At 39.5% G+C, this 23,829-nt stretch overlaps 1 protein-coding gene across 15 annotated transcripts in view; it reads left to right on the top strand.

Moving 5' to 3' along the window:
• CDC42BPB (CDC42 binding protein kinase beta) overlaps positions 1-23,829 on the top strand; it is a 98,649-nt gene that overhangs the window by 35,916 nt on the left and 38,904 nt on the right. For all 15 annotated transcript variants that reach the window (XR_008745793.1, XM_055795841.1, XM_055795892.1 and 12 more), the window contains exons 3-9: positions 4,847-4,930; positions 8,389-8,484; positions 12,952-13,100; positions 16,424-16,517; positions 19,638-19,838; positions 21,655-21,903; positions 22,890-22,969. Coding sequence is in view for 14 of the 15 variants with exons in the window: in XM_055795841.1 (XP_055651816.1) it covers positions 4,847-4,930; positions 8,389-8,484; positions 12,952-13,100; positions 16,424-16,517; positions 19,638-19,838; positions 21,655-21,903; positions 22,890-22,969 (953 nt within the window). In the remaining variant the exon portion in view is untranslated. The remainder of the gene's footprint in view (positions 1-4,846; positions 4,931-8,388; positions 8,485-12,951; positions 13,101-16,423; positions 16,518-19,637; positions 19,839-21,654; positions 21,904-22,889; positions 22,970-23,829) is intronic.

Genomic DNA, 23,829 nt, shown 5'->3' with positions numbered 1-23,829 from the left:
TGTTTTCTGGACATAGTCTTGCATTTAAATGATTTCTGTGCTTTCTTATATCATACTTACTGTTTACATGAAAGAAAATTTGTCACTTGATGCTGCTTACTAATGCTGATCGCATCATGCAAAGGGCAGAGTATGGTGGTGCGAAATTCTGTCATGTTTGTAGAGGCTGATTTGGCTCAGATTCCCACCCTGTGGGTTTTATCGGGGTGTGAGGGAAGGTGGAACTTGTCCTAGGATGGCTTTGCGCAGTGCAGACGTGAATGTCAGTATCAAGTGGGTCTTGAAGATCAAAATGCAGCAAAATACTTCTATAAAATGATTCAAGAAGCAATATACTAGTTCTCACCAAAGTCTAAAAATACCATTTTAGCTACACTGGTTCCTTTTTTCTTTTTTTTTTTTTTTTTTTGTTTGTTTTGTTGCAGTACAAGTGAAACAGAGCTTTGAGGCAAAAATTATGGGAAGAAAATGGATGGCAGAAGTAATACAAATCTGATAGGGTGTTGTGACATGTAGTTCCCACAGCTGGCTCTCACTCATGCTTTAGCCTCAGTCCTCATACATTTTTTTGATGTAAGTGTCTAAAGTTGGTTGAAGTGTAGGCACTAGGATTCATGAGGCCTTCTGAGGTCCGTGAGGAAACATACTTGATCTTTATTGCAGTGTCCTTGTTGCTGTGGATCTTGGGCATGACGAGTCACAGTGGCGGTAATCAAATGAGCTGGCAACAGCTTAGTCTGATACAGGCTTGCGTGGAAAAGGGGGGTTGCAGTGTTGGGGGAACCCCTGCGTCTGGAATTTTTCCTTATGAGTGTTTTAAGACTTAGTAAAGCAGAATCACCTAAATTTCTCTACCAAGCCACTCTGTGATTGTTATTTTGGAACCCCCGATTCTCAGTTGCAACCAAGCATAATGAGATGCAAGTTGGTTACGTTGTAATTGTCTTAATTTGACACAGGTATCAAAAGTAGTTGTTCTGGTCAAAGGTGTGTGGATTAGTTAGCCTACATCCCATCCCTTTAGCTAGTTAGAGAGATGTAGGAAAAGAATCCAAGGACAGAACAGAGCTGAACCCAGCTAGCTTCCAGCAGCTGAGCGTTCAGGGGCTCCACAACAACACCTGGAACTCAGTGGTCAGTAGGCACTGAGACTTTGGCTGTGTGTGCTACTTGGGTATTAAGCATGTGATTAAATACTTTCTGTATATTTAGGTGTCCACAGCAGCCTGTGGCTAACTGTTGCCTAGCAGTAATGCTTCCTTAATCTCTCCACCTTTTTATTTGATGCTTTTCAATATCTGTGTTACGAGAAACAGCAAATAGTTGTTCTCCGTTCATCTTCTCTGCAACATTTGTGGTTTTGTGTGCCTGTCATAGCTGTTATCTCTTCCTGGCCTGGAAGAGATTAGGTTATTGAATTTTATTCTTCAGAAGCTATTTTATACCTCTGCTTGTGCCTTTTTTTTTTTCTTTCATTATCCTTAACATACTTCTTTTTTTTCTTTTTCTTTTTTTTAAACTTCTATTACAGTGTAAGTTTTAATAGCCTTGGAAAGGAAGAGTGAGCATCAAAATTAAATCCTGGTCTTTTACAGTCTGTGCATAACATGAGCACTGGTTTGGCCAGTAGACTTTTAAACTCTGAAGATGGAAGCAATGATTTTGTTCTTAAAGTAGACATTTGTAGCAGTGTAAAAATTTTTGGAATACCTCTGAACACCAAGTATTTTTCATTATGTTAGTGGATGTGGTAGATTGGTATGTAGTGTAGGAGCCGTCTTATTTAAAACCTGACATCTTGCATGGTTAGCACAATTGCAATACGAGAGGTTTGTTTGATCTTGCAAAGTGGTCAATGTGGTAATTGTAATTGAATTTGAGGTATGCCAGAGAAAGAGGAATACTTACAAAAGTAAGAAAAAACAACTACACCACAGCATCTCAGAAGCAGCCAAAGCATTACGTGACGAATGTAAACTTAGAAATACTGCTACCTGGTGAAGAAAGTAAAAGAAAGCTAACTTGAGGAAACACTGAGGTGTTCTATGGAACAAAGAGTGTGGGATTTTTTTTCAATATTGCAACAGTATTCTTGCTTTTAATGTTACTGAGTTTATCATGGCATAATTTATTTTGTGCTTCCCTGTTTCAGTTTAGAGAGAAGTGAGGTTTGGGGTTTGCATTTCTATTTGTTTTTCTTCTAAAAAATCCAGATGATTAGAGTTGGTTGAGGAGTCAGGTCTAGTCAGGCCAAAATTCTGTTCTGTAAGGCACCTTCTGCACCTTTCGGTTTTCCTTTCAGAGATAAAATTATTGGGGAGCTACCTATTTTGCTTTATGATTGCATGAATTTTTCTGCTGGCACAAGAAGCTGTCCCACTGCCGCCCTTACAACTGAAGCAGCAGTGTGTTACTGGTGCCATAACTTGATAACCACTTAATGTGAAAACATGAGTCGACTTTCCTTTTATTAATTCTACTTTTTCTTCCACAGAAGACAATTATCTTCCTCCAGAAAGTTTAAATTGGGCTTTTTTAAGCAGTCCTTTCAGTTGAAAATAAATAGTGCTAATATAGATAGCAACTGGGGAACTGCTAAATAGATCCTACAGATTTGGCTTCCTTTTTCTTTTCTTTTCTTTTTTTCTTTCTTTTTCCAGGCCTGTTCTCATTTACTACTTTGTTCTAATGTTTGCACAGCTCCTCAGCTGTGCATGTCCTCCGTGACGCCAGGCTCAGTGACGCCAGGCTCACATCGTTCCTCAGCAGCTGAGCAGGCTTCAAACTTCTGCCATCCCGCAGTGCTTTCAGCGATGGCCTTAAATAAAGTGCAGTAAATGCATATCTGGGTTCTGATTTGTGCACTACATTTGTACTTAAATGGCTAAGCAGTTCTAATTTTGTGGTGTAATGAAACTTGAACATTGCGACTTCAGGGCTCAAGGAGCGATGCTTGCAAATTGCTTCTGCCCCGGAGCTTTTGTTCATCTGCAGGAGGTAAGGGTGCTCCGCTCTGGCCTGGCCCTTCAGTGGAGATGGGCATATTGCCAAAGGCATCACGTTCTCTATGGAACAGAGTTTAAAATGTGTAGAGGGTAATGTCAGCATCTTGCAGTTTCTCAAAGGTTTTAATGTGCAGTTTGACTTACAGTGTGCCTTCAGGTGTATCAGGGTAATGATTCAATTAAAGTCTGTGGAGAGCGGCTGTTACAAGGGTTTTAACTGCAAGGCCGTGATGAGGCTAGGAGCAAGGCTAAACGTTTTAGGCTGTTACTGAAAGTCAGTGTTGAACAGTTTCATATGTGCCAAGGAACCTCACATATTTGAGACTTTCTTGTCTTAATCCTCCTTCCCCCACGGCCCAAGCAGTGTCTGCAGGAGGTGGTTATAGGCCAGGAGACACTGGGATGTAGTGTAGCTGTGGATATTCTACATTGCTTACAGAAGCTGCTTCTTAACGCCGTGTCTTTCCCAGCTTGTGTTTAGGGCCAGATTCCTATGTCTTTCCTGTGATGGGTACCTGCTGGTCCCTTCCTTAAGGTGTGTTTCCCTTACATGACAGTGGGCAGGTGTCATTCATCCGTTACGTGACCCGGTGAGTGGAGCTTCACTCACTGTGGGGTGGAAAGCTTAGGTATGTGTCTGCAGAGTGAGATTTCTGTCTAAATAAGAATATCCCATTCTTGCGTTACTGGAGGGACAGTTGTCCCCGTGCCCCTCATCTGGAGTTTCTTTACTGGTAAGGTGCAGGGAGGTATTGTATTTCGCTCTTCCCTCAGGACTTCTGACTTTGTGTAGTGTTGCTCTGCTTGACATACTATTCCAACCTTGGTTTATAGTCAGCATCTTCCTAGAGATGCTGTAGCTCCTGAATCCCTTACAGATAAAGAGTTTTTAAGCAACAGAAGAGGCGAGCTGTTGTGATTTCTGTTAGTTTTCCCACTGCTATTCAGAGCTCTGTTGGAAGCAATGAAAGCTGGTTGGTTTTCCACTTCTGAACTAGAGACAAGCTGAGAAGCAGCAGAAATATTCAAGCAGTCCATGTATAGTCCTGTGAAAATGTTGCTGTCTTGGTTGCGATGCCTGCTTTTCTTTTGCCAACGGGAAGAATTTTGTGGAAATGATGGCTTTTTACTACAAGAATTAGTTTTGGTCTTGGAGAATACAAGTCTTGGTGAAAATAAAGTCTTTGCATTCCTAAGCCGTGAAGTTTTTGTATTCTTCTGGTTTTTCTTCCATGTACAGCTACTGTTCATAATAGACCAGTCTAAGCAAGTCTAATACACAGGTTGCATAGTAAAATGCTTCAAGCAAAATGAATAACTAAATGAATACTGTTTTTGCTTCTTTTAAAATATCTGTATATAGTACACAAAAGCATAGTAATTTGCAAATATCTATCAAGTTTCTGAAACCTGAAATGTGAAGACAAATTAGTCAAATGTAGTGTATTTCTATTCACAGCAGCCTTTCTTGTTTTCTCAGGCTGTCCTTTTAAATGTTGCCTCATTGGCTGAAGGCATAGCGTACAAGCATCGCTTTTCTTGGCAAACAATGCAGCTTTACTATGCATGTTCATATGAAAAGCTTCATGCTTCTCCTGTATCATCCACCATGTACTTGATCACGAGCACTTGACCACACATGGTGTACTGTGTACCAAGCACATAGTAGTAATGCAGGAGGAATATAGAAGGAACAAAGATTCGAGCTATAGTTTATCAATATGTGAATTGACCGCTGACTCCTTAGTAATTTTTTTTATTAACTTGTGAACATTAAGCTGTTTGAAAATTGTATTTCTCTGACCATGCTTTTGTTAAATAAAGGTATCTTATTATTTCAGGTTGCAGTTGTTAAAATGAAGTGTACAGAGCGCATTTATGCAATGAAAATTCTAAATAAATGGGAAATGCTTAAAAGGGCAGAGGTAAGTAATATGGTTCTTTAATGCAGAGAATTTTTAAAATGGCATTAAGAAAATTACATTGAAGCTCTTCCAGATTAGGAAGAATTATTTCATGACCATAGGAGCTTCATTCTTTTTTCTTTTTTTCTTAAGCTGTTCTAATGCAATCAAGTCTGACAGTCGCTTCCAGGCATCTGTTGTTCTTAGTATTACTGTGTATTCATTCACCAGACAGTCTGCCCTAGTTCTTACCCTGAATTTATTGGCCAGATTTTTGTTTACAATAAAGGCAAGTTAAAGACTACATGAAAGCTGAGATTGGTGCTACTATGACATTCACAGCTGTATACTAAAACATTATGAAAAGGTCTTGTGTTCAGAAAGCATACATTAAGGAGCCTTGCATCCTACAGTTTGTAACAGGATTTATAGAACTGGTGAAACTATAAATATTTTGGAATCCACAGACCCATTGTAAAACAAAACATGTTAAGAAGGTAAATGTGTTTAAGAAAGGTATGTTTGAGGAAAGGAGACATACACTGTCACAACAATTTATGTAAATGTGAATGGGTACTTCACAGATTAGGAAAGGACCTACTAAGAATATGCCGTGGGAAGTGGCATATTTCTACTCTTGCACAGTAGACGAAAACCTTATGGCAAATGTAATATTACATAAGTCAGCAGGTAAATGAGCAATAGGTTTGAGGGGAAAACACATGTAGTGCATTGGTACTTGCAGCAATTCTGTTAAGGGGCGAAGGCTAGTTGTTTGCTGAGGACTGAGCCTGCTGACCCTTCCCTGTCCCATTCTTCTGTCCCCTTCCTGACACCACCTCCCCCCAGCCTACCCTTCCTAGTCCCTCCCTTTCAGTGAGTCAGTGCCAGCTCTTTTCCTGTGAATAAATCTTCTCCTCCTTGTTAAGCACCTCTTCACCACTGCCTTTGCCTGATTTAGTCACACTCTGTCCATCAGCCCATGCTCTTCTTTACAAGCAGCGGCAGCCACTGCTACTTGCCTGTTCTTTGAGCTGTCAGGAGAATTCACACTCTTGGCTGTGCTACATCAGCAGTTCTGCGTGAATCCTTCCCCGGTACTGGGGAAATTTGGTGCCCTTTCTACACAGATTTCAGTTGGGTTAATTCATTGGTCGGCATAGAATTGTTTTAAACCCAAATGCTTGTAGGGAGCTCCCAAACTCTAATGGAAATACAGCTATGCTGGCTTCCTTCAGTCATTTTTAAAGTGACTTAATTAAATTATATACTTAAATAGCTGAAACTTTTACATGTACAGATGTCCTGAGAAGACAGCTGTTTACAAGTTGTCTTCAAGTTGCACGACTAACTCCTCTTACCCTCACAGGCGGACAAGAGACAGAAAAGGCTTATCCACCAAGAAAGATGTATAATGAGCAGTAGTATTCACAATACACACGTAAGACAAGTAACAGTCCAGCTAAGATTTCTTTCTGCTGATTTTCCTCATCTGCAAAGGATAATAAAAGAACTGGTTTTGCTGCTGTGCCTCTTTGTCTTTTCCTGATCGGTTTGCTCGCTTGATTTGGCTTTTCTGGGTAAGCAAGACTTTATAACCTGCATACCAAGTTCATAAAACATCTGGGTGTTAAAATTTCCCAGATGTGTTAAAACTTGTTAGTTTTTAAAATGAAGCCTGCGAAGATACAGTAGCCTCTTAAGTGGGCAGTTCCACTGAAGAGCAGACTTCAGGTATTTTATTATCCACTGTATGAGTGGTCTAAGCAGAACATACTGGGTTATGTTTGTTTTGTATGACTTAATAAATGTAGCAGAAAATTATCTAAACGCTACTCATTTGTGTACTAGCTGCAAGAAAAAAAATACGGTGAGAAGCTGCTAAAATACAGGAAAGATTAGTGAATATCAGCTGACATCCTTAAATGGGTTGCAAGCAAAAATAGATACGGCATTTATGTTGATAAGGTGGACCATTTGTATTGGTTGTTCTGACAGCAAATTACATAGTCATTAGTATGTTACTGTTGACAGTTCCAAATAAGTCCTGACTGGCTGGTTAGGTAGCTTGTCATGCTTTTTCAAGGCACGTCTCAAGGCCTTTTAAGCTAGTGTAAGCAGAGAAAGAGTGTTTTATACTTTGAATTCATGATGCAAAGTGTTCAGCAGCATTACTGGTTTTGAAGTGTTCATAACATTCCCTGGCTATTTGAGGTTGCACAGTGAACTGGATCAAGGAACTGATGTCTTTGAAAATAAACAAACTAGTTTTCTGTGTTGGCAGCCTGCTCACATTGTGGTGCCAGAAGAACTGAGAAGTGCTGTGCTCTGGTGCTGAGGGCAGGGAGTAGGATTACTTAGAGCTGCTGTTGCTGCCAAACTGTTTGTAGAGTGATACTTTGGCCTTGCATTCATAAACCGTTAAACCACTGTCAGTTAACGTTTAGTTACAATTGACATCTCTCTGCACCAATAATTACTAACTTCACAGTGCGGCTACAGTACGGTTGCCTTCAGTAGGAATGTAAACCGGCTTTTGCTTCCTTGGTGGGGAAAAATGGTTGAGATACCTTTGTAAGATAAGTATATGGTAAGGATTGGGCTTCCTGGGCATGTGCCTTCCATGGTACATTTTCTAAGACATCTGGACAAGTGGCAATGACAAAAAAGAAAAATAAAGTCCATCAGTGTCTGGAACCCAAACACTTGAATCTGCAGCTACTGAATATCCTAGCAATGGCTCTCTGAATTGAGAGTAGTGGAAGAATCGTCAGATCCGCATTTTGATGGTTCTGATCCAATGAAAACGTTAATATATTTTCATTAAGGATGACTCACTTGAAGTTTATGAAAGTTGGTTTTATGTAAAGATGCTGAGAAAACCTGTTGCACAGAGCTTGCTTCTCTGAAGTGTTGCAGTGTGCTATCTGAAGTAGAGGAAAGACTGAAAATGAAAATGTATTATGCTTGTCAAAGATAAGACAGTAATAGTAAAATCTCTTATTTCCTATAGTGTGTTGGCAGTGTCTGGAACTGGAACTGTAATGGAAGAAAAGTATATATGTGAAACTCTCTTTTCACAAAGATCTTTTTCAGAAGAACCAGGCTTACTTTCCTAAAGCCATGTTCTTTCTGCTACAGATTGCAGTGACAAGTTGTCATTTTTCTGGCTTTTAAAAATACATTATGAAACAAAGATTCAGTGTTGGTTTGTGGGCATTTTGGGGATGTGTGTGTTGTGTGTCGATTGTTTTTGGGGGTTTTGTTTTTTTAAGGTCGCAGTCAGGATTAGCGTGACTGAATGCCTGACTACGAGCCTGCAGAGATTCCCTGGCTTGTCACTTGTGCAGACTGAATTCCAATGAACAGAGACCTCTGTTCAGTAATTTTAAATAATCCCATAAAACATCCATATATATTCATCCTGTGAAAACTACTTGTTGATGTTGACAATGGCTTTTTCCTCTCTCTTCCTTTAGACAGCTTGCTTCCGAGAGGAGAGAAATGTCTTGGTGAATGGAGATTGTCAGTGGATTACTACATTGCACTATGCCTTTCAAGATGAGAACTATTTGGTATGTTTGATTCATCAGCAAATAAAAGCTTTAGGTTATGAAAGAACTTTATTTTTAGTACATTTAAGGATATTAGTGCAATAAATCAGTCCACCTCATGCCTTGCAGTGGTGTTTCAACACTCCTGTTTTCTCGTTGAAGAAAAACTTGAAAGGGACTGACTAACTCCAGGAGACTGAGAAAGTCATGTAGTACTATAGCATACAGAGGTTTAGTTAAGCACCTTAAATTAACTAATCTACCTTGCATAAAATATTGGATAATGCTGTGACTAAATAATTTGAGAGGTATTAACTCTGTCAGAGTAAGAAGTATTTTAATTTTATTTTAAACTTTCAGAATGTCTTTTGAAGCAAGATTTTGTTTAAAAATGGCGAACTCTATTTATAAAACTGATTATACTGGTGTTTTAAAAGCCTGAAGAAAAAAACCAGCCTATTTCTTAAAAATATTTAAATAAAATAAGTTTTTAAAGTAGCAGTTTGGTCATCTCAGTAGTTTGAGAGACTTCAGCAACTGTTTATAAAGAAAGTCATTATTCCTATTACTTTTTTTAATGATGGGTTACTAGAGCTCTAACATATAAGCTATGTTTACCTTAGTCATGGGAGTCGAGAGAGAGTGGTCAGGAGCGAAGTCAGTAAAGCCCCAACATATTGCAGTTTTACTAAACCATAGAGCTTCTGTGTGGCTGCTTGAGGCTGGGTTTGCAAACCTACTATTTCTTTCACTGACATAGTTGTAACGTGAAAGTTTTCACCTTCTTAACCTTTTTAGATAGTACTGCAGAAGCAACTCATGATTATAAATAATAATAAAAAGGTATCGATAAAAGGCTGCCAATGAGTTCAAGAACTAGGCATGTGAAACAGAAAATACTCAAACATTTTCACAAGTGCTGAAACAAAACAAATCATTTTGACCGTCATGTTAAAAGTATTTTCAGAGTAACAAGCACATCACAAGCAAATAAGTAGTCAGGTCTTAGACCCTCATTTATGTCCATTGAATTCATTGTGATAAATCGAGATTTTCAACCTCTCAAATTTTAGTTATCTGTGGCACTGCCTCATGAAGATAGCTCGTAATTGCAAATCCCCTCAGAACCAAAGAGCCTTCAGACTTGCATATAAATAACCTAAGATCCTGTAACATATTTCCAAGTAGCTTGTAAGAGTGCAGCTACCTAACAAAAAATTGTTAGCTGTGCAAGGTAGCAAGCAGTAGTAATGACAGTACAGAGAGGGCTATAGTGGTGTTGATACCATCTTACACAAATCTGTTCCAAGCAAGCTATGGCAATATAATACATTCCTTTTCCTGAAGTTCCCGAAGATATTTAGATGTTGAAGTTTCACTTGACAGCAGAATTTAGACATCTAGCATCTAATTTGAGATCCAGTATCTAAGAAAGCAACAGCTCTGCCTGGCAGGCAAAGTCAGCAGATTCCCAGCATGCCTGAGATCTAGTTCTGCATGTGCTAAGATGCTGCCTTCCAATTTGGTCTGTTACTCAGCATCCATCTTGTGTCTGGTGCTCACAGATGGAGTGTATCTGCATCTCAGTCACTCTATTGTAAATGATGCTTGAAGAAAAAGTGAAACACCTTTCAGTGTGATTTTCATCCAAAAAACAGAGCAGAAGGTTCTCTTCCGTACTATCTTAGTGGTTTACTTGTCCAGAGGCTAAAAGATCTCTCTTCAGTTCTCTGCTCAGCTTGAAGAAGTTTATAGCCATGTTTTATCACATCTTGAGAGAGTGCTGCCGTGTTAGAACCTGGGCAGATTGGTTTACTTTTTAGCCATGCTGTTCATCCTTGATCCTTGTAGAGTGGGAATGCAAAGCTGAGAACAAAACAAGAACAGACAAGAGAGCCTGGTTCTCCAGCCTGGAGTGGACATTGGTCCTCTGAAAAAGAAAGCTCTAGGTTCTGGTATCTGCTCCTAGTGATATTTGTGCATTCAAATTAGTGATTTTTTAAAAATGCAAAACCATATAAGCTAATCCCAAAGCAGAAAGAGAACCTTGGTGTCTTTCCAACGCCTAGGGCTTTGCCATCCTCCTCTGGCTGCGTGATAAAGGGTTCAGAATGAGATAAATAATGAGAAGGTAAGATGTTAAGGTAGAAAAGTAGTAGCTGCCCTTGGAGACTCTAGAAGTAATTGGGGTTTAAAAGTAATTGGCGTTTTATTTCTTTTATTTAATATCAGTAGAGCATGTGATGATGCAGAACTTAAATATAAGCAAGAAACACAAAATTCTACAAAAATTCTGTTCTGGAATTAATTTTCTGGTTCTGCTCCTGTAGTTTTAAAATATTTTAGAGGCAAATACACCACGTGGTAGTGTTTTCTAAACAGTCAGTTCTTAAATGACATTGCATGGAAATGTTAGTGTGGGGTTTAGAAAGCTTTCGTAGAGACAGCTTGAGTCAAGATAGGTTAAGTAAGCCTTTGGTGATTTTTGCTGAAGCCCGTATGGTATAGGTAAAATATAGTCCATGAATATTAGAAACATACATGGTACCTGAAGTTCTTCCAGATTCAGATCTGTTAGTCTTTTTGTGACTTAACAGACAAACTTTATTTTCCAGTCTAATTCACATAGAAAGGCTTATGTGTGTCTGCCTGCTGACAACCTTTTAAAGGCTTCTGAGTATTCATGAGAGAGTATTTTGATGTCTTTTTTTTTTTTTCCCCCTTTGATTTCCAACTACTCTCCCTGTGTTTGATGTAGTCACTTCCTTGGAAGAAATGTGATACCTCAGATTTCAGCATCAGAATAGCCTTTATTTTAACCCCATGTGAAGGGAGAAGTGCCTCCTGGCAAGAAGATCGTTGTGAATTGGGAGATGAGTAAAATTTGACTTTCTTACAGAAGAGGCTTCATCATCTTCTTCTGATCCAAGTGCCTCATTTCATGAGTCAGCTGAGTTCTTGCTGATTAATGAATGCTGTGGGAGCTGAGGAAAGTGTGTTACCTTGTCTTTTAGGCAGGATACTTTAGCTCCCACAGAAGGCTCTAGAAGCTCTCTTAGCCTTGAGTGTGTGATAGAATACTTTTAATACAGTATCCCTTTTAAAAGATCGCTGCTTCCTATCTGTAGCCTTTTGTTTTCAAACACAATTGTTACATGTGTACAGTGTTACAACACATGTTTAAAATTCTTTGATGGTTGCGCAATATGAGCTGATTAATTTCAACATAAGTGATGAAATTTTCCTGTCAGGTTAAGCTATGTTTTGAATAAGATGGAGAAAAATATCAAAACCTATGCCTTTTGGAGTCAGTCTTCTAAGCCAATAGAGAGTGAGGGAATGGTTAATATTGCACTTTATATTCTTTTGGGTTCCTATCTTCTTTAATTTGCTTCCCTTGTGGAAGATAAATCTGTGGCAGGGGCAGTGGATTGTAGGTAACTTTACCTTGAGGAGAAAGATAAGATGACTGCTTTGAAAAGTTAATTCCAGAATAAGTAAAGTTATTCCTAAAACCAGGTATCAAATCATTTTGGGAAGCAGTGAACAAAATTGCTCAGGACTGGTAGTACTGGATAAAGTCATACTTGATTATTTGTTGTCTGTATTTAGGTAGATACTGCTAGGAAATAACTAAAACCGTAGTTATTTTTATGTGGTATGAGAAACAAATAGCAAGTCAGAGTCCTTTTCTTTCACATTACCCTGTCTGTGCTGGTCCTTTCCGTGGATAGAATAATGGCTGATGGGCCTAGGAGGCTGTTTACTTTTTCATTGAAATATATTCGAAAGGGCATTAATGTTTGATTTTTATATTTCCCACTGTAGTGCCTTTGGCTTGACAGTGCTTCTAGCTTGTCATGGGCATCCCTAATCTATAGTGTCATCAAGGTCCTGCCAGCTATGTTATGCATCTATGATGTGGCATGTGCCAAGATGAGTGTTTGAAGATGTTGATATGATGAGTCCTACTTTTGGAACAACTAGTAGTATTAAAATGGTGCCAAAAGTAAAAGTAGTAATAAAAGATATATTTTGGACTAGATTGCATTAAGTATTCTTTTTAACTATTGTTTTTTTCTTCCTGCATCATCTGGAAATGCCCTGTTTAAGGGTTGATAACCTCCATTAATTTTGGTGATACGAGAGCATTTTCTTTGTGTGACACTGTAGATAAAACAGAAATAAACTCACACTGATTTACTTGTTTGTTGCTGCCGTGTCTTGTTTTTTTTATTTTTTTATTATAAGAACTGAATACTGATGTGTCATCCTTCCTGTGTATTAAAGGAATATGATACCTTTTTACACTAAATAAGCAAATAAAAGTAATTAAAAAGATTACAAATTTTGACTGGTTTCCCCAGGCACAGGGAAAAAAAAAATCAGTGAAAGGTTTTTTTTCAGGGATTGCCTAATGAACTCTGTTTTTTTCTTTTTTTACCAGCTGTGTTTCTGTACTTGACTGCTTTATTTTTCCCTTTTCAGTATCTAGTGATGGACTACTATGTTGGTGGTGATTTACTGACACTTCTCAGTAAGTTTGAAGACAAGCTTCCTGAAGATATGGCTAGGTTCTACATTGGTGAAATGGTGCTTGCTATACATTCCATACATGAGCTGCATTATGTGCACAGGTAAAATACTGTCTCACTTGGCAAAAAATATATGTACAGTTATATTAAGTTAATCCTAAAGGTATTGCTACGTATACAAATGGGCACTGTAGCCACAGGCAAACTACTGTGAGTACTTGCTTATTATATACTGTATAATAGCTGTATAAGCTATTACATTTGAATATCAAGTTTTGATGGATTGGTATTAGAAGCAGTGACCTTTATCTAACTTTTTACTAAAGCTTTTATTTTTAATCATGCTTCTTGACTTATTCTCAATTCATTTAATGAATATTTGTCTGCCTTTGTCCAAGCCAGTGTAGAAGTTTAAAGTAGTTTGAATTCTCTGCAAATGTTTAGGCATTCTGCAAAATTTACGCACAGTAAGCCCATGATAACATCAGTGCATCTGTTTACCTCAGATCATCCTCAAACCGTTTTTGGAATGAGTAGGCATGTGCAAGTTTAATTGTTTCTGCACAAGGATGTGTATTCCGGATCAGTGCCTACCATCATGTTAACTTAGGTTGTGTTCTGTAGTAAGTAGTTAAAAGTATGTAATATTCCTTGTTGTCTGTCAGAGGAAGCAGGTCAGGAAGGTAGAGTACACTTTATATGCTCATTTTTTGGCTTCCTCTTGGATTTTTATTTACAATTAATGTTTAAAAGACACAGAAATCTCAAACTATAATGCTTTGAACTCTTCTGTTTGGACTTTGATAGCTGTTTCAAAACCTTAAAAGATCAAAGATAAACTCTGTAATACACCTGTGAGTAAACATGGACAGTGTGTGGGGATTTTAAAATGTTCTGAACTCAGAGTTCACTAGAGGCACCATTGCACCCATTTCTCGGGAAGGTGGCCTGACTAACTGACCAGCTACATCTTTGAATGGGGCTGAATGAATGTCTGTTGGTGGCAGAAGGAATGAATGGCTTTGAGGCCAAAACATATGCTTTGAATAGGAGATGTATGAATGCCCAAGAAATTACTGCTTGGCAACTGGAATTGATTAGGAGGAAGCATGATTGCTCTGGAGAGGATTTCAAGGACCCTTTAAAGGCTTATATGACCTGTTAGCTGTAGAAAGGAAACAGTGGAGCTCAGAGACGAGGCATTAAGCTTTTCTGAACAGAAGCAGTGTTCGCTTAGGCAAGCGAGATCTCTGCTTTTCTGCTTTGCATGCAGATGTGTTGGATGGGATTGGCTTATGCTTCGGAAGGCCCAGTGAGCAGTGTTCTTTAAAAACCAACCAACCAAACTGGTTTATAGTTTTATATAAGTTTTAATAGTCCTCTGCACCTGCTGAGCTTGGCTTGCGGTTATGGGACTGTAAGAAAGTGTTGACAATATCTGGAACTGAAATGTATGGAATGAGTTTAACAACAGAAAATGATGAATGAATTTATCGGGAAAACATAGCGAGATGATTTGATTTTCTGGGTTAGTGCATATTTTTCTTTATTATAACAACTAAGTATGCATTTAATTTATGTTGACAGGCATAGATTAGCATTTACTATTTTGTCTTAATACTGCTAATGAGCACCAGTATTAGTAAAGTTTCAGTTATTAATTTCAAAGCATTAGCCCTTGGTTAAAAAGTGTTAATTCAAGTTTGTGTTGGAAAAGATTTATCAGATTGGCAGGATTTTTACACATGAGGACCCTTTGTTAAACCTATCATGGTTTTTCTCGTAAGTTTCCTCAAGTGTGAAAGTGGAATTCAGCACCTTAAAAATCAGACCTTGTCAGCTTCCACATCTATGTAGCAAGGTGTATTAGAGCACATTTTTTCCCTTGTTCCTAGTAATTCTGCTCTCTTCCTCAAAAATTAAGCTGAAGCTGTTGTACAATTTTTAAGTTTTTGGGCACATGTAGTGGCATTTGGATCTTCCCATTTGAAAAAAAAACCCACATTGTTTTACAGTGCGACAGGACTGGTGGATCTAAGGTAAAGCACATGCGGTTTTATTTAGTACTAATAGGTAGTATTATTTGAATAAATATGAAATCTAAAAAAACCCTAAGTAACACAAGATGACCATTTTATAGGTTTGGTTATCTTTTTTGGCTAGCTTAGATAACTATTCTAAAAAGGCATGGTGATATGCTAGGCTGTTGGGAGCTGATCCTGGATAGTGTTGGCTAAAGAAAGGGAAGGAGACTGGTATATGTTACCTTGGAAGACATGGATGGGTTTTTTTTGCCTGTGGAATTGGTGGATAACTGAGCTGGTTTTGCTGTTTTGCTTTCTGCACTTGCTCTTCTCTCTTCCTTTCTTGCCGCCTCCCAAACATATTGGCCAGGTGCTCTTAAAAATCACTTGGGATATTTTGAGGCTATTAATTTTAAAAAAACAAAGAGCATAGTATGTATCAGGACTGTCTTAAGTTATCTGAAGGATTGATCTTTTACTAATACTTTGTGTGAATTTTAGTACAAAGTGATGAAATAAAATGTGGTTAATTGGTTGACTAAATTCAGTTAACATGCTTTTCAGTAAATCCTTTTTGGCTACCTTCCTGATATCAAAAAGGAATGTAAAGTAATGAGCTAGAATGAAATGGGAGTTTTAGCTCCCTGTCATTTAGTAGCCTTAAAATTCTATGTATCATTTTATACCCTGCTAATATATATATAAAACCAGGAAAGACACAGTTTGATATTGGAAGCTTTCTAATGTTACTGCATCCTGTTGAAATGGCATTGCCTTAATCCCAGAGCTGGAGGAATCCCAGAGCTTGGAGGCTTATTAGAGTAACTGCTGCATGTACACAGGATGCAAGGGTCTTCAGGTATTCATAAAAGCAAATGTGCTGTGCAGTAGCGTGTAGAAAGTCTTGAATAGCAAATGAAAATTACTGGCCAAAAGCAATGCTGGATAAAATTTAGAGAAGCAGGAAAAAAACTTCCTAGATAAGAAGTAAGAAGTTAGTTACAAATCTTGGCATAAACCATGAGATTAAAAGATTGCCTTTCCTCTTTTATCTTTCTTCCCTTTAAACAGTATATTGTGGTGCATATAATCTTGAAATTATGTTGAAGTGAACTGCCTATCTGTTACAGTTGGCATGACTCACAGTGATTGTTCTGCTTGGTTGTTTGACTGTTCAGAGTTCAACTTTGATGAGATTGAAAATCTGATGTAATCCAAGGCTTCAATTTTGTGGGCAAAGTTTTAGGCAGGAGGAGGAGGGGGTTGTAAGTAGTGCAATAAAAAGAGTATGCATCAGTGGGTATCCAACATAAAATTCTTTCCTGTTCTGTGCAAGATTAATCTTTACAAACAGAGCCAATGATGTATACAGTCAAATCTTTTCACTTTCTCTTATAACAGGGACATAAAGCCTGATAATGTTCTCTTGGATGTGAACGGCCACATACGACTGGCAGATTTTGGGTCCTGTCTGAAAATGAGTGAAGATGGCACAGTATGTATGAAGCAAAATTTAACTGGGATGTTGGTAGTGGGAGCTTTTAAGTGAGCTGCTGGTCCTAAAGCTATTAGACATTGCCAGTGTACATGAGGGAGGTGATGGATTGTAAGCTTATTGACCTGTTAAAAATTGAGGGAAGAGTACAACTCAACATACTTATAAAAACATTTTTGACATCTTCATCCTCTTGTTTTATTATTATCCTTTGCTATGTATTTCTGTCCTTCATCTTTTCTCCTACTGGCCATTTGAGTCCTCATGGGATTTTTGTGAACTGTCCAAAGACCCTTTGTTAAATAATAGAAATTTGACATTATTTATGTCTTGGAATCACAGGTGACCAGGAACCTAGAAGCCATGACAGGCTTGAAGTATAAGTCATTCAAAATGGAGGCCTAACTATGCCCAGCTAGAAATTAATCTGACTACTGCTGTAAAAGACAATGAAAAAAGTTTCTATGAATAAATGCATTAGCAACAAAAGGAGGGCTAAGGAGAATCGCCATCCTGTATTGGATGTGGGGGGAAAGATAGTGACAAAGGGTGAGGCAAAGGCTGACATACTTAGTGCTGCCTTTACCTTAGTCTTAAATGGTAAGACCAGTTGTTCTCCTGGTACCCAGCCCCCTGAGCTGGAAGACGGGGACAGGGAGCAGAATGAAGCCCCCATAATCCCAGGGGAAGTGGTTAGTGACCTGCTACACCACTTAGACACACATAAGCCTATGGGGCCAGATGGGATCCACCCAAGGGTGCTGAGGGAGCGGGTGGGAGTGCTCACCGAGCTGCTTTCCATCATTTATCAGCAGTCCTGGCTAACCCGGGAGGTCCCAGTTGCTTGTGAACAGAGGTTAGCAAATGTGACGCTGTCTACGAGAAGGGCAGGAAGGAGGATCTGGGGAACTACAGGCCTGTCAGCCTGACCTCGGTGCCAGGGGAGGTTATGGAGCAGATGATCCTGAGTGCCGTCACGCAGCACATACAGGACAGCCAGATGACCGTGCCCGGCCAGCACACGTTTATGAAGGTCAGGTCATGCTTGATTGACCTGATCTCCTGTGACAAGGTGACGCGCTTAGTGGATGAGGGAAAGGCTGTGGATGTTGGTCTACGCAGACCTTGGTAAAGCCTTTGACGCCGTTTCCCACAGCGTTCTGCTGGAGAAAGTGGCTGCTGAGGGCTTGGCTGGGCGCAGGCTGGCTGGGTGAAAAGCTGGCTGGCTGGCCCAGCCCAGAGCGCGGTGGTGCACGGAGTTACATCCCGCTGGCGGCCGGTCACACGTGGTGTTCCCCAGGGCTCAGCGCTGGGGCCAGTCCTGTTTGATTCTTTATCGACGATGCGGCCGAGGGGATCGAGTGCAGCCTCAGTCGGTTTGCAGAGGCCACCGGGCTGGGCAGGAGCGCTGCCCCGCTGGGGGGCAGGCGGCTCTGCAGGGGGATGGGGACAGGCTGGATCCATGGGCCAAGGCCAGTTGTAGGAGGTTCCACCCGGCTCCGTGCGGGTCCTGCACGGTCACACCAGCCCCAGGCAGCGCTGCGGGCTGGGGCAGAGGCTGGGAAGCTGCCCGGTGGAAAGGGGCCTCAGGGTGCTGGGTGATGGCTGGACATGAGCCAGCACCGTGCCCAGGTGGCCAAGGCGGCCAACAGCATCCTGGCTTGTGTCAGACACAGTGTGGCCAGCAGGGCCGGGGCAGTGACCGTCCCCCTGCACTCGGCACCGGTGAGGCCGCACCTGGAATCCTGTGTCCAGTTTGGCCCCTCGCCGCAGGAAAGACACGGGGGGGCTGGAGCATGTCCAGGGAAGGGCAACGGGGCTGGTGAAGGGTCTGGAGCACCGGTCTTACGAGGCGCAGCTGAGGGAACTGGCGTTGTTTAGCCTGGAGAAGAGGGGGCTTAGGGGACCTTCTTGCTCTCTGCAGCTGTCTGAAAGGAGGTTGTAGGCAGGTGGGTGTTGGTCTCTTCTCCCAGATAACAAGCGATAGGATGAGATGTGCTGCGGGAGGTTTATACTGGTTATTAGGAAGAGTTACTTCACCAAAAGGGTTGTCAAGCACTGGAACATGCTGCTCCGGGAAGTGGTTGAGTCTCCATCCCTGGAGGTGTGGAAAAGATGTGTAGGGACATGGTTTAGTGGTGGGCTTGGCAGTGGTGGGTTAATGGTTGGACTTGATGATCTTAAAGGTCTTTTCCAACCTAAATGATTCTATGATTCTACAATTAGTAAGCAATTTGGTTTATATGCTTTTTACAAATAGAACAGCAACATTGTGGTAATTGGGCATCTTGTGCACCAGATTGAATACACCCCTAAAAGCTAAATCACTCGTGACATTTTTTGGTTTGTCTAGTTTAGGGTGCTTGCATGGGTGTCAGTCCTGGCAACATACGGCATGAAACATTGTTCACCGTTTTTGGCATAAACTCAGGTCTTGCTGAGTTTCTGTAATCATAAAATGCCTGCCACGGATTTAACATGTTAAAGTGCAAAATAAATTGGAAGGAGCCATTAGAACTCTATGTGAAGCCTGAGAACATATTCCTAGAGATTAGAATTGCTCTGCCACTGCCCTGATGGTCAGGGTTTCCATAATACTTGGCCACAGGGCAATTCCCCACCTTATCCCTGTATTGAATCCAATTGCACATTATGCAATAAGCGTTAAACCACTTTCTGACATAATAAAAATAGGGGGACTGTTTGCCCAAGGACTTCGTTTTGTGATCTTCAAATGAAACTGTAAAATTGGGGCATAGGACTTGAACTCAGTATTTACTAGTTTTTCGTTTCAATTTCTGGCAGCCAATTGCAGTTTTAAAATACAAACTGACACAAAGGCAAAACATACTCTCCTCTTGTCTTTCTGCTTTCACAATAGCTGTGATTATTTTGGGTTTCTACTGTGTTCCTAATAAAATATATTAACCAATTTTATGTAGAAGTAGACTGGAACTTAATCTTTGAAGTCTTTGATACTTTCGTAATATTTATTTTGTTGCTGTGCTTTTATAACTTCTCCAAAATCATGTGTCCTGGGCAGAAATACTAGTGTGTGAGTGAGAAAGTTGCTGAGAGAACCATAAAAATTACGAGAATTATATTTGCCTTATTTTTAAGGTACAGTCATCTGTAGCCGTGGGTACACCTGACTACATCTCCCCGGAGATACTGCAAGCAATGGAAGATGGAATGGGAAAATATGGGCCTGAATGTGACTGGTGGTCATTGGGTGTCTGCATGTATGAAATGCTGTATGGTGAAACACCCTTTTATGCAGAGTCATTAGTGGAAACCTATGGAAAGATTATGAATCATGAAGTAAGAGCTATGTTAAATCTCTATGTATTCACTGAGTTCATAATGTTTACAGAGAAACTGTTATCACTTAAAGATATTGAAGTGATAGTAGTTCTTTGCTTTTTGATGATGTTATAGGACCATATTGTGTAGGTTTGTTGGTTCAGGTTTTAGGAGCGTTTGTCTCTCTGAACTGCAGAAATTTAATCCTTTGTCATACTGGAATTTCTCTCTAAATGCTAATGTTCTTGTTGGAAAATCTAAGTACTCATCACAAAATAGAAATTAAAGCCAAATCTTGTGTTAGGCGCATTGAAAGTTTCCTCTGGACTGTGCAAGAGAAATGAAGTAATGCATTATTTACACAGCTGTGCACATTTTCTGTCATATTGAGTACAAAAAGGGGAACAGGCAAGTCAACCAGTGTAGACATGAGCTGCATGAAGAACATGAGTCGGGGGGAGCTGCCCAGAGTGGAAGTGGTAGAAGAGCATGAAGCTGAGCTGCATGAAGGACATGAGGTCAGGGGTTTGTCCAGGGTCAAAGTGGCAGAGAAGTGTTGGAATTTCTCAGTGCATTTTGTGCATTGTGAACATTGGAGAAGAGTAAACTAAACTAGTTCATGGTGTCCTTTCAAGAGCTATATTAAGAGGATGTGTTTATGTGCATACTCATCCCAGGCAGCCAGAAGCTGTTGCATAGGGTGTATTGTTGCATTTTCTTCTCCCCAGAATGAGTGCAGTTTACTGGTGTTTTCAATGCTGTGCTCTCACAGTGAAGCAGTGATGGACAAGACGTGAAATCCTTGCCAGAGCTGACACCCTTGCTGTGATGAATATTAATCTCTCTCTTGCTTTAATTTCTTCAGTGAGCTAACTGGTTGCAAATGTAACCAGCGTAAACTCTGGCTATCTGGCTCTTAAACTTATTTGGGAAGAATTTTGAAGCTGTTATCCTGCAGACTTAATATTTTAATCTTACTTGGATACACAATCAATACGATTGTATGTTTTTCAACAGAAGCTTAAAGTTTAATTTCATTTATGCTGGTTTGGTCCCTAATCTCATTTTAAATTCGAGAAGTTGTATTACAAAAGGTACATACATGCTGTTGTCCTTTATTGGGAAAAAAAAAAACCAAACCAAAAAGCTTTTCCTGACTATACAGTGGTAGTAGTAGCAAGCTAAAATACAGAAAAGTTTTTCCCAATTTTTATCTAGAGTAATTTCAAATGTTAGTGGTAAGTACAATTTTTAGATCGTTTTTTTGTTTATGATAATGTAAGTCTTTGCTAAATGTAGATTAGATTTGGGTGAGAAAAACAGTTATTTAACCTATAAATTAGAAGAATACATCCTTAAATAGAACAACATTTTGTAAAGAATTGACTACCATCATGGGGTTTGAAGAGTTGAAATCATAAAATCTCAAGGAGTACATCTTCAGGAGATAGTGGGTCTGTGACTAAGAATACCAGTGAGAATCTGCCTTTATTGTATGATCTTTAATATATCGTAGTGTGTCAAAATTCCTGTATATCATAAAAAAAAAAGTCTGCTTTTTCAAATAGTTACTGTAATTGCAGTTAGTTTTGAACAGATCTGTATTATAGAAATTGAGAAATGATTACTTGTCCTCAAAATCCATTTTAAGACAAAAAGTCTGTCACCGGATGTTTTGCATTATGCTCTACCACTGCTTGCTGGAATTAGAAGAACAGCGTTTTATTATTAATTAACAGTTTCATTGGTGTAATTTAGCATGTTCTTTTTGAAACTACTATTGAATGTAATAGATTCCTTCTCTAAAAATTTCTCTATTTGTTTTGTTTTCTAGGAACGATTTCAGTTTCCATCCCATGTTACAGATGTATCTGAAGAAGCAAAAGATCTTATTCAGCGACTTATCTGCAGCAGGGAGCGTAGACTGGGACAGAATGGAATAGAGGATTTTAAGTCTCATGCATTTTTTGAGGGACTTAATTGGGATAACATCCGAAACCTAGAAGCACCTTACATTCCAGATGTTAGCAGTCCTTCTGACACCTCAAACTTTGATGTAGATGATGATGTATTAAGAAATCCAGTGAGTCTTTGTTTTTAAATATTACTAATGCAAGTGTGCAACCTTGCTGCACTGTGAGGTAGTAGTGAGAACTTATTTCAAAACAAGTAATGTAAGAGATGAAAAATAAGTAATTTTGAATGTGAAAAAATCAAGTTTTTCATCCCTTTGACATTTTGCATTGTCAGAAATCGTGAGCTGCTTTTCTAAATGGTAGCAGTTGCCAAAACGGACTATTGTTACATGGTCAGTCAAAGTTAAAACATATTTAGGTGGGGAAAAAAAAAAGGTAATTGCCCTTTTAGTTTACCTTTGCAAGGAGCTAGTATTTGGATTGATTCCTTTTTAGTGATGAAAAAAATAAATATATCTGTCTTTAGAAATACACATATATTCCCCATGCAGCTTGTAGTCACAGCTGTCCAGGTGAGAGAGCTCACGCTGGTACTTCTCCACTGACTTAAGAACCAGGAGGTTGTGGTTTTGGAGTGGGGACATTGGTGTTCCCTTCCTCTGTTTCTGTTGTGTAGTATTTTACAGACTCGGGTCAGGAGAAGCAGAGGGCTTTTGTGGTAATTTGTTCATCAGCTTTTATTCCAAGAAATGAAGACCTTTGGGCACATTTTTTGATTACATATCTAACAGTAACTAGCATATGAAAACAGTAGGCATTTTGGTGTCAGGTCACTTTAATTAGGGAATTGAAATTTCACATTTTCTTTTACTGATTGCATTGTGCCTTGACCTTGTTGAAATGCTGCCCTTCAAGTGCTGGTTCAAGAGGCTCCTAAATTCAGGTCATTATATTAAGTGACCTAATCTAAAACAAAGTTCGTTCAGGGACAATGGAATGTTGTACAACGGAGCATAACTGCCAGTTTCAGTTGGTATATGTTAGGAAAAGTCTTTCCCTTAATTGTCTGTCTTTAACTGTTGAGGCTAAATCAAATGCCTTTAGCTCTGTAGGGGTTCTCTTTGGGGTTTTCATGCATGTTCTTTTCATGCAGGATGTGGTGCCACCAAGTTCTCATACAGGCTTTTCTGGATTGCATTTACCATTCGTTGGGTTCACATACACAACTGATAGGTAAGCAAATGATATGTTTTTCATTAAACTTGCTTCCCAATTGCAGCTAATTCTAGTAAATTCTCATTTTTGTAAACATGTGGAAAGGTTGATTTCCATAGGTGTACCTGTAGAAAAACCTTTATCCCCTTTTTTTTCAAGTGATGAACATACTTTGATCATGCTTGCCAAGATTAGATCCTTGTGTATTTAATATTTTATCTATTTGAAATGAATGAAAGTTAAGGGACTAGATGTGTCACTTGAAATGAGGTACAAACTTGCTGTTCCTGCATTCAGAGCCTGAGAACAAGTCTTGTCCATGTTAATGTCTGCCAGGAGTAGTTCAGGATTAGCTTATTGCTTCAAAGTCCTGCTGGTAAGCTAAGCTAACACAGATGGTTCTGAGCATGGACAAAGTGGCTCACTTTGCACATCTTTGAAATGGTCTCCATCTGACTTCAGAGATCCCTCAAATGTATACTTGTGTCTGATCATAAAGTTATTCTGCCCTGTTTGTTACTCCATTATTTCCGTTTGCTGAGGTGTGTGTTACCCCATGCAATACTATTTCAGAAAGAACCCAGTACACACATCTCATGCTTTTCAGTGAGATCATGTGGCTTAACTTAAATCTATCTTTGTCACACTTTAAACTTTTGGGTATTTTTTCATCAGCATGCTCAGTGCAGGCACGCTTACCTGCTTGCTTTTCTGTCAGGCAGTAGTAACCTTTGGCATGGGAGAGTTGACACTTTCAATCATTCAGACACTTTGTAAAGTCAACGTACATCCACATCATCAAAGCCCTGAACGCAGACACTGTAGTTCTACAGCAGCATACACAGTAGCTAGGGAATAACAACTTTGTCTACCTTGAC

The sequence above is a fragment of the Falco peregrinus genome, chromosome 1 (assembly GCF_023634155.1).
Source record: "Falco peregrinus isolate bFalPer1 chromosome 1, bFalPer1.pri, whole genome shotgun sequence".
Lineage (NCBI taxonomy): Eukaryota > Metazoa > Chordata > Aves > Falconiformes > Falconidae > Falco > Falco peregrinus.
This window is presented reverse-complemented; position numbering and strand designations above follow the sequence as displayed.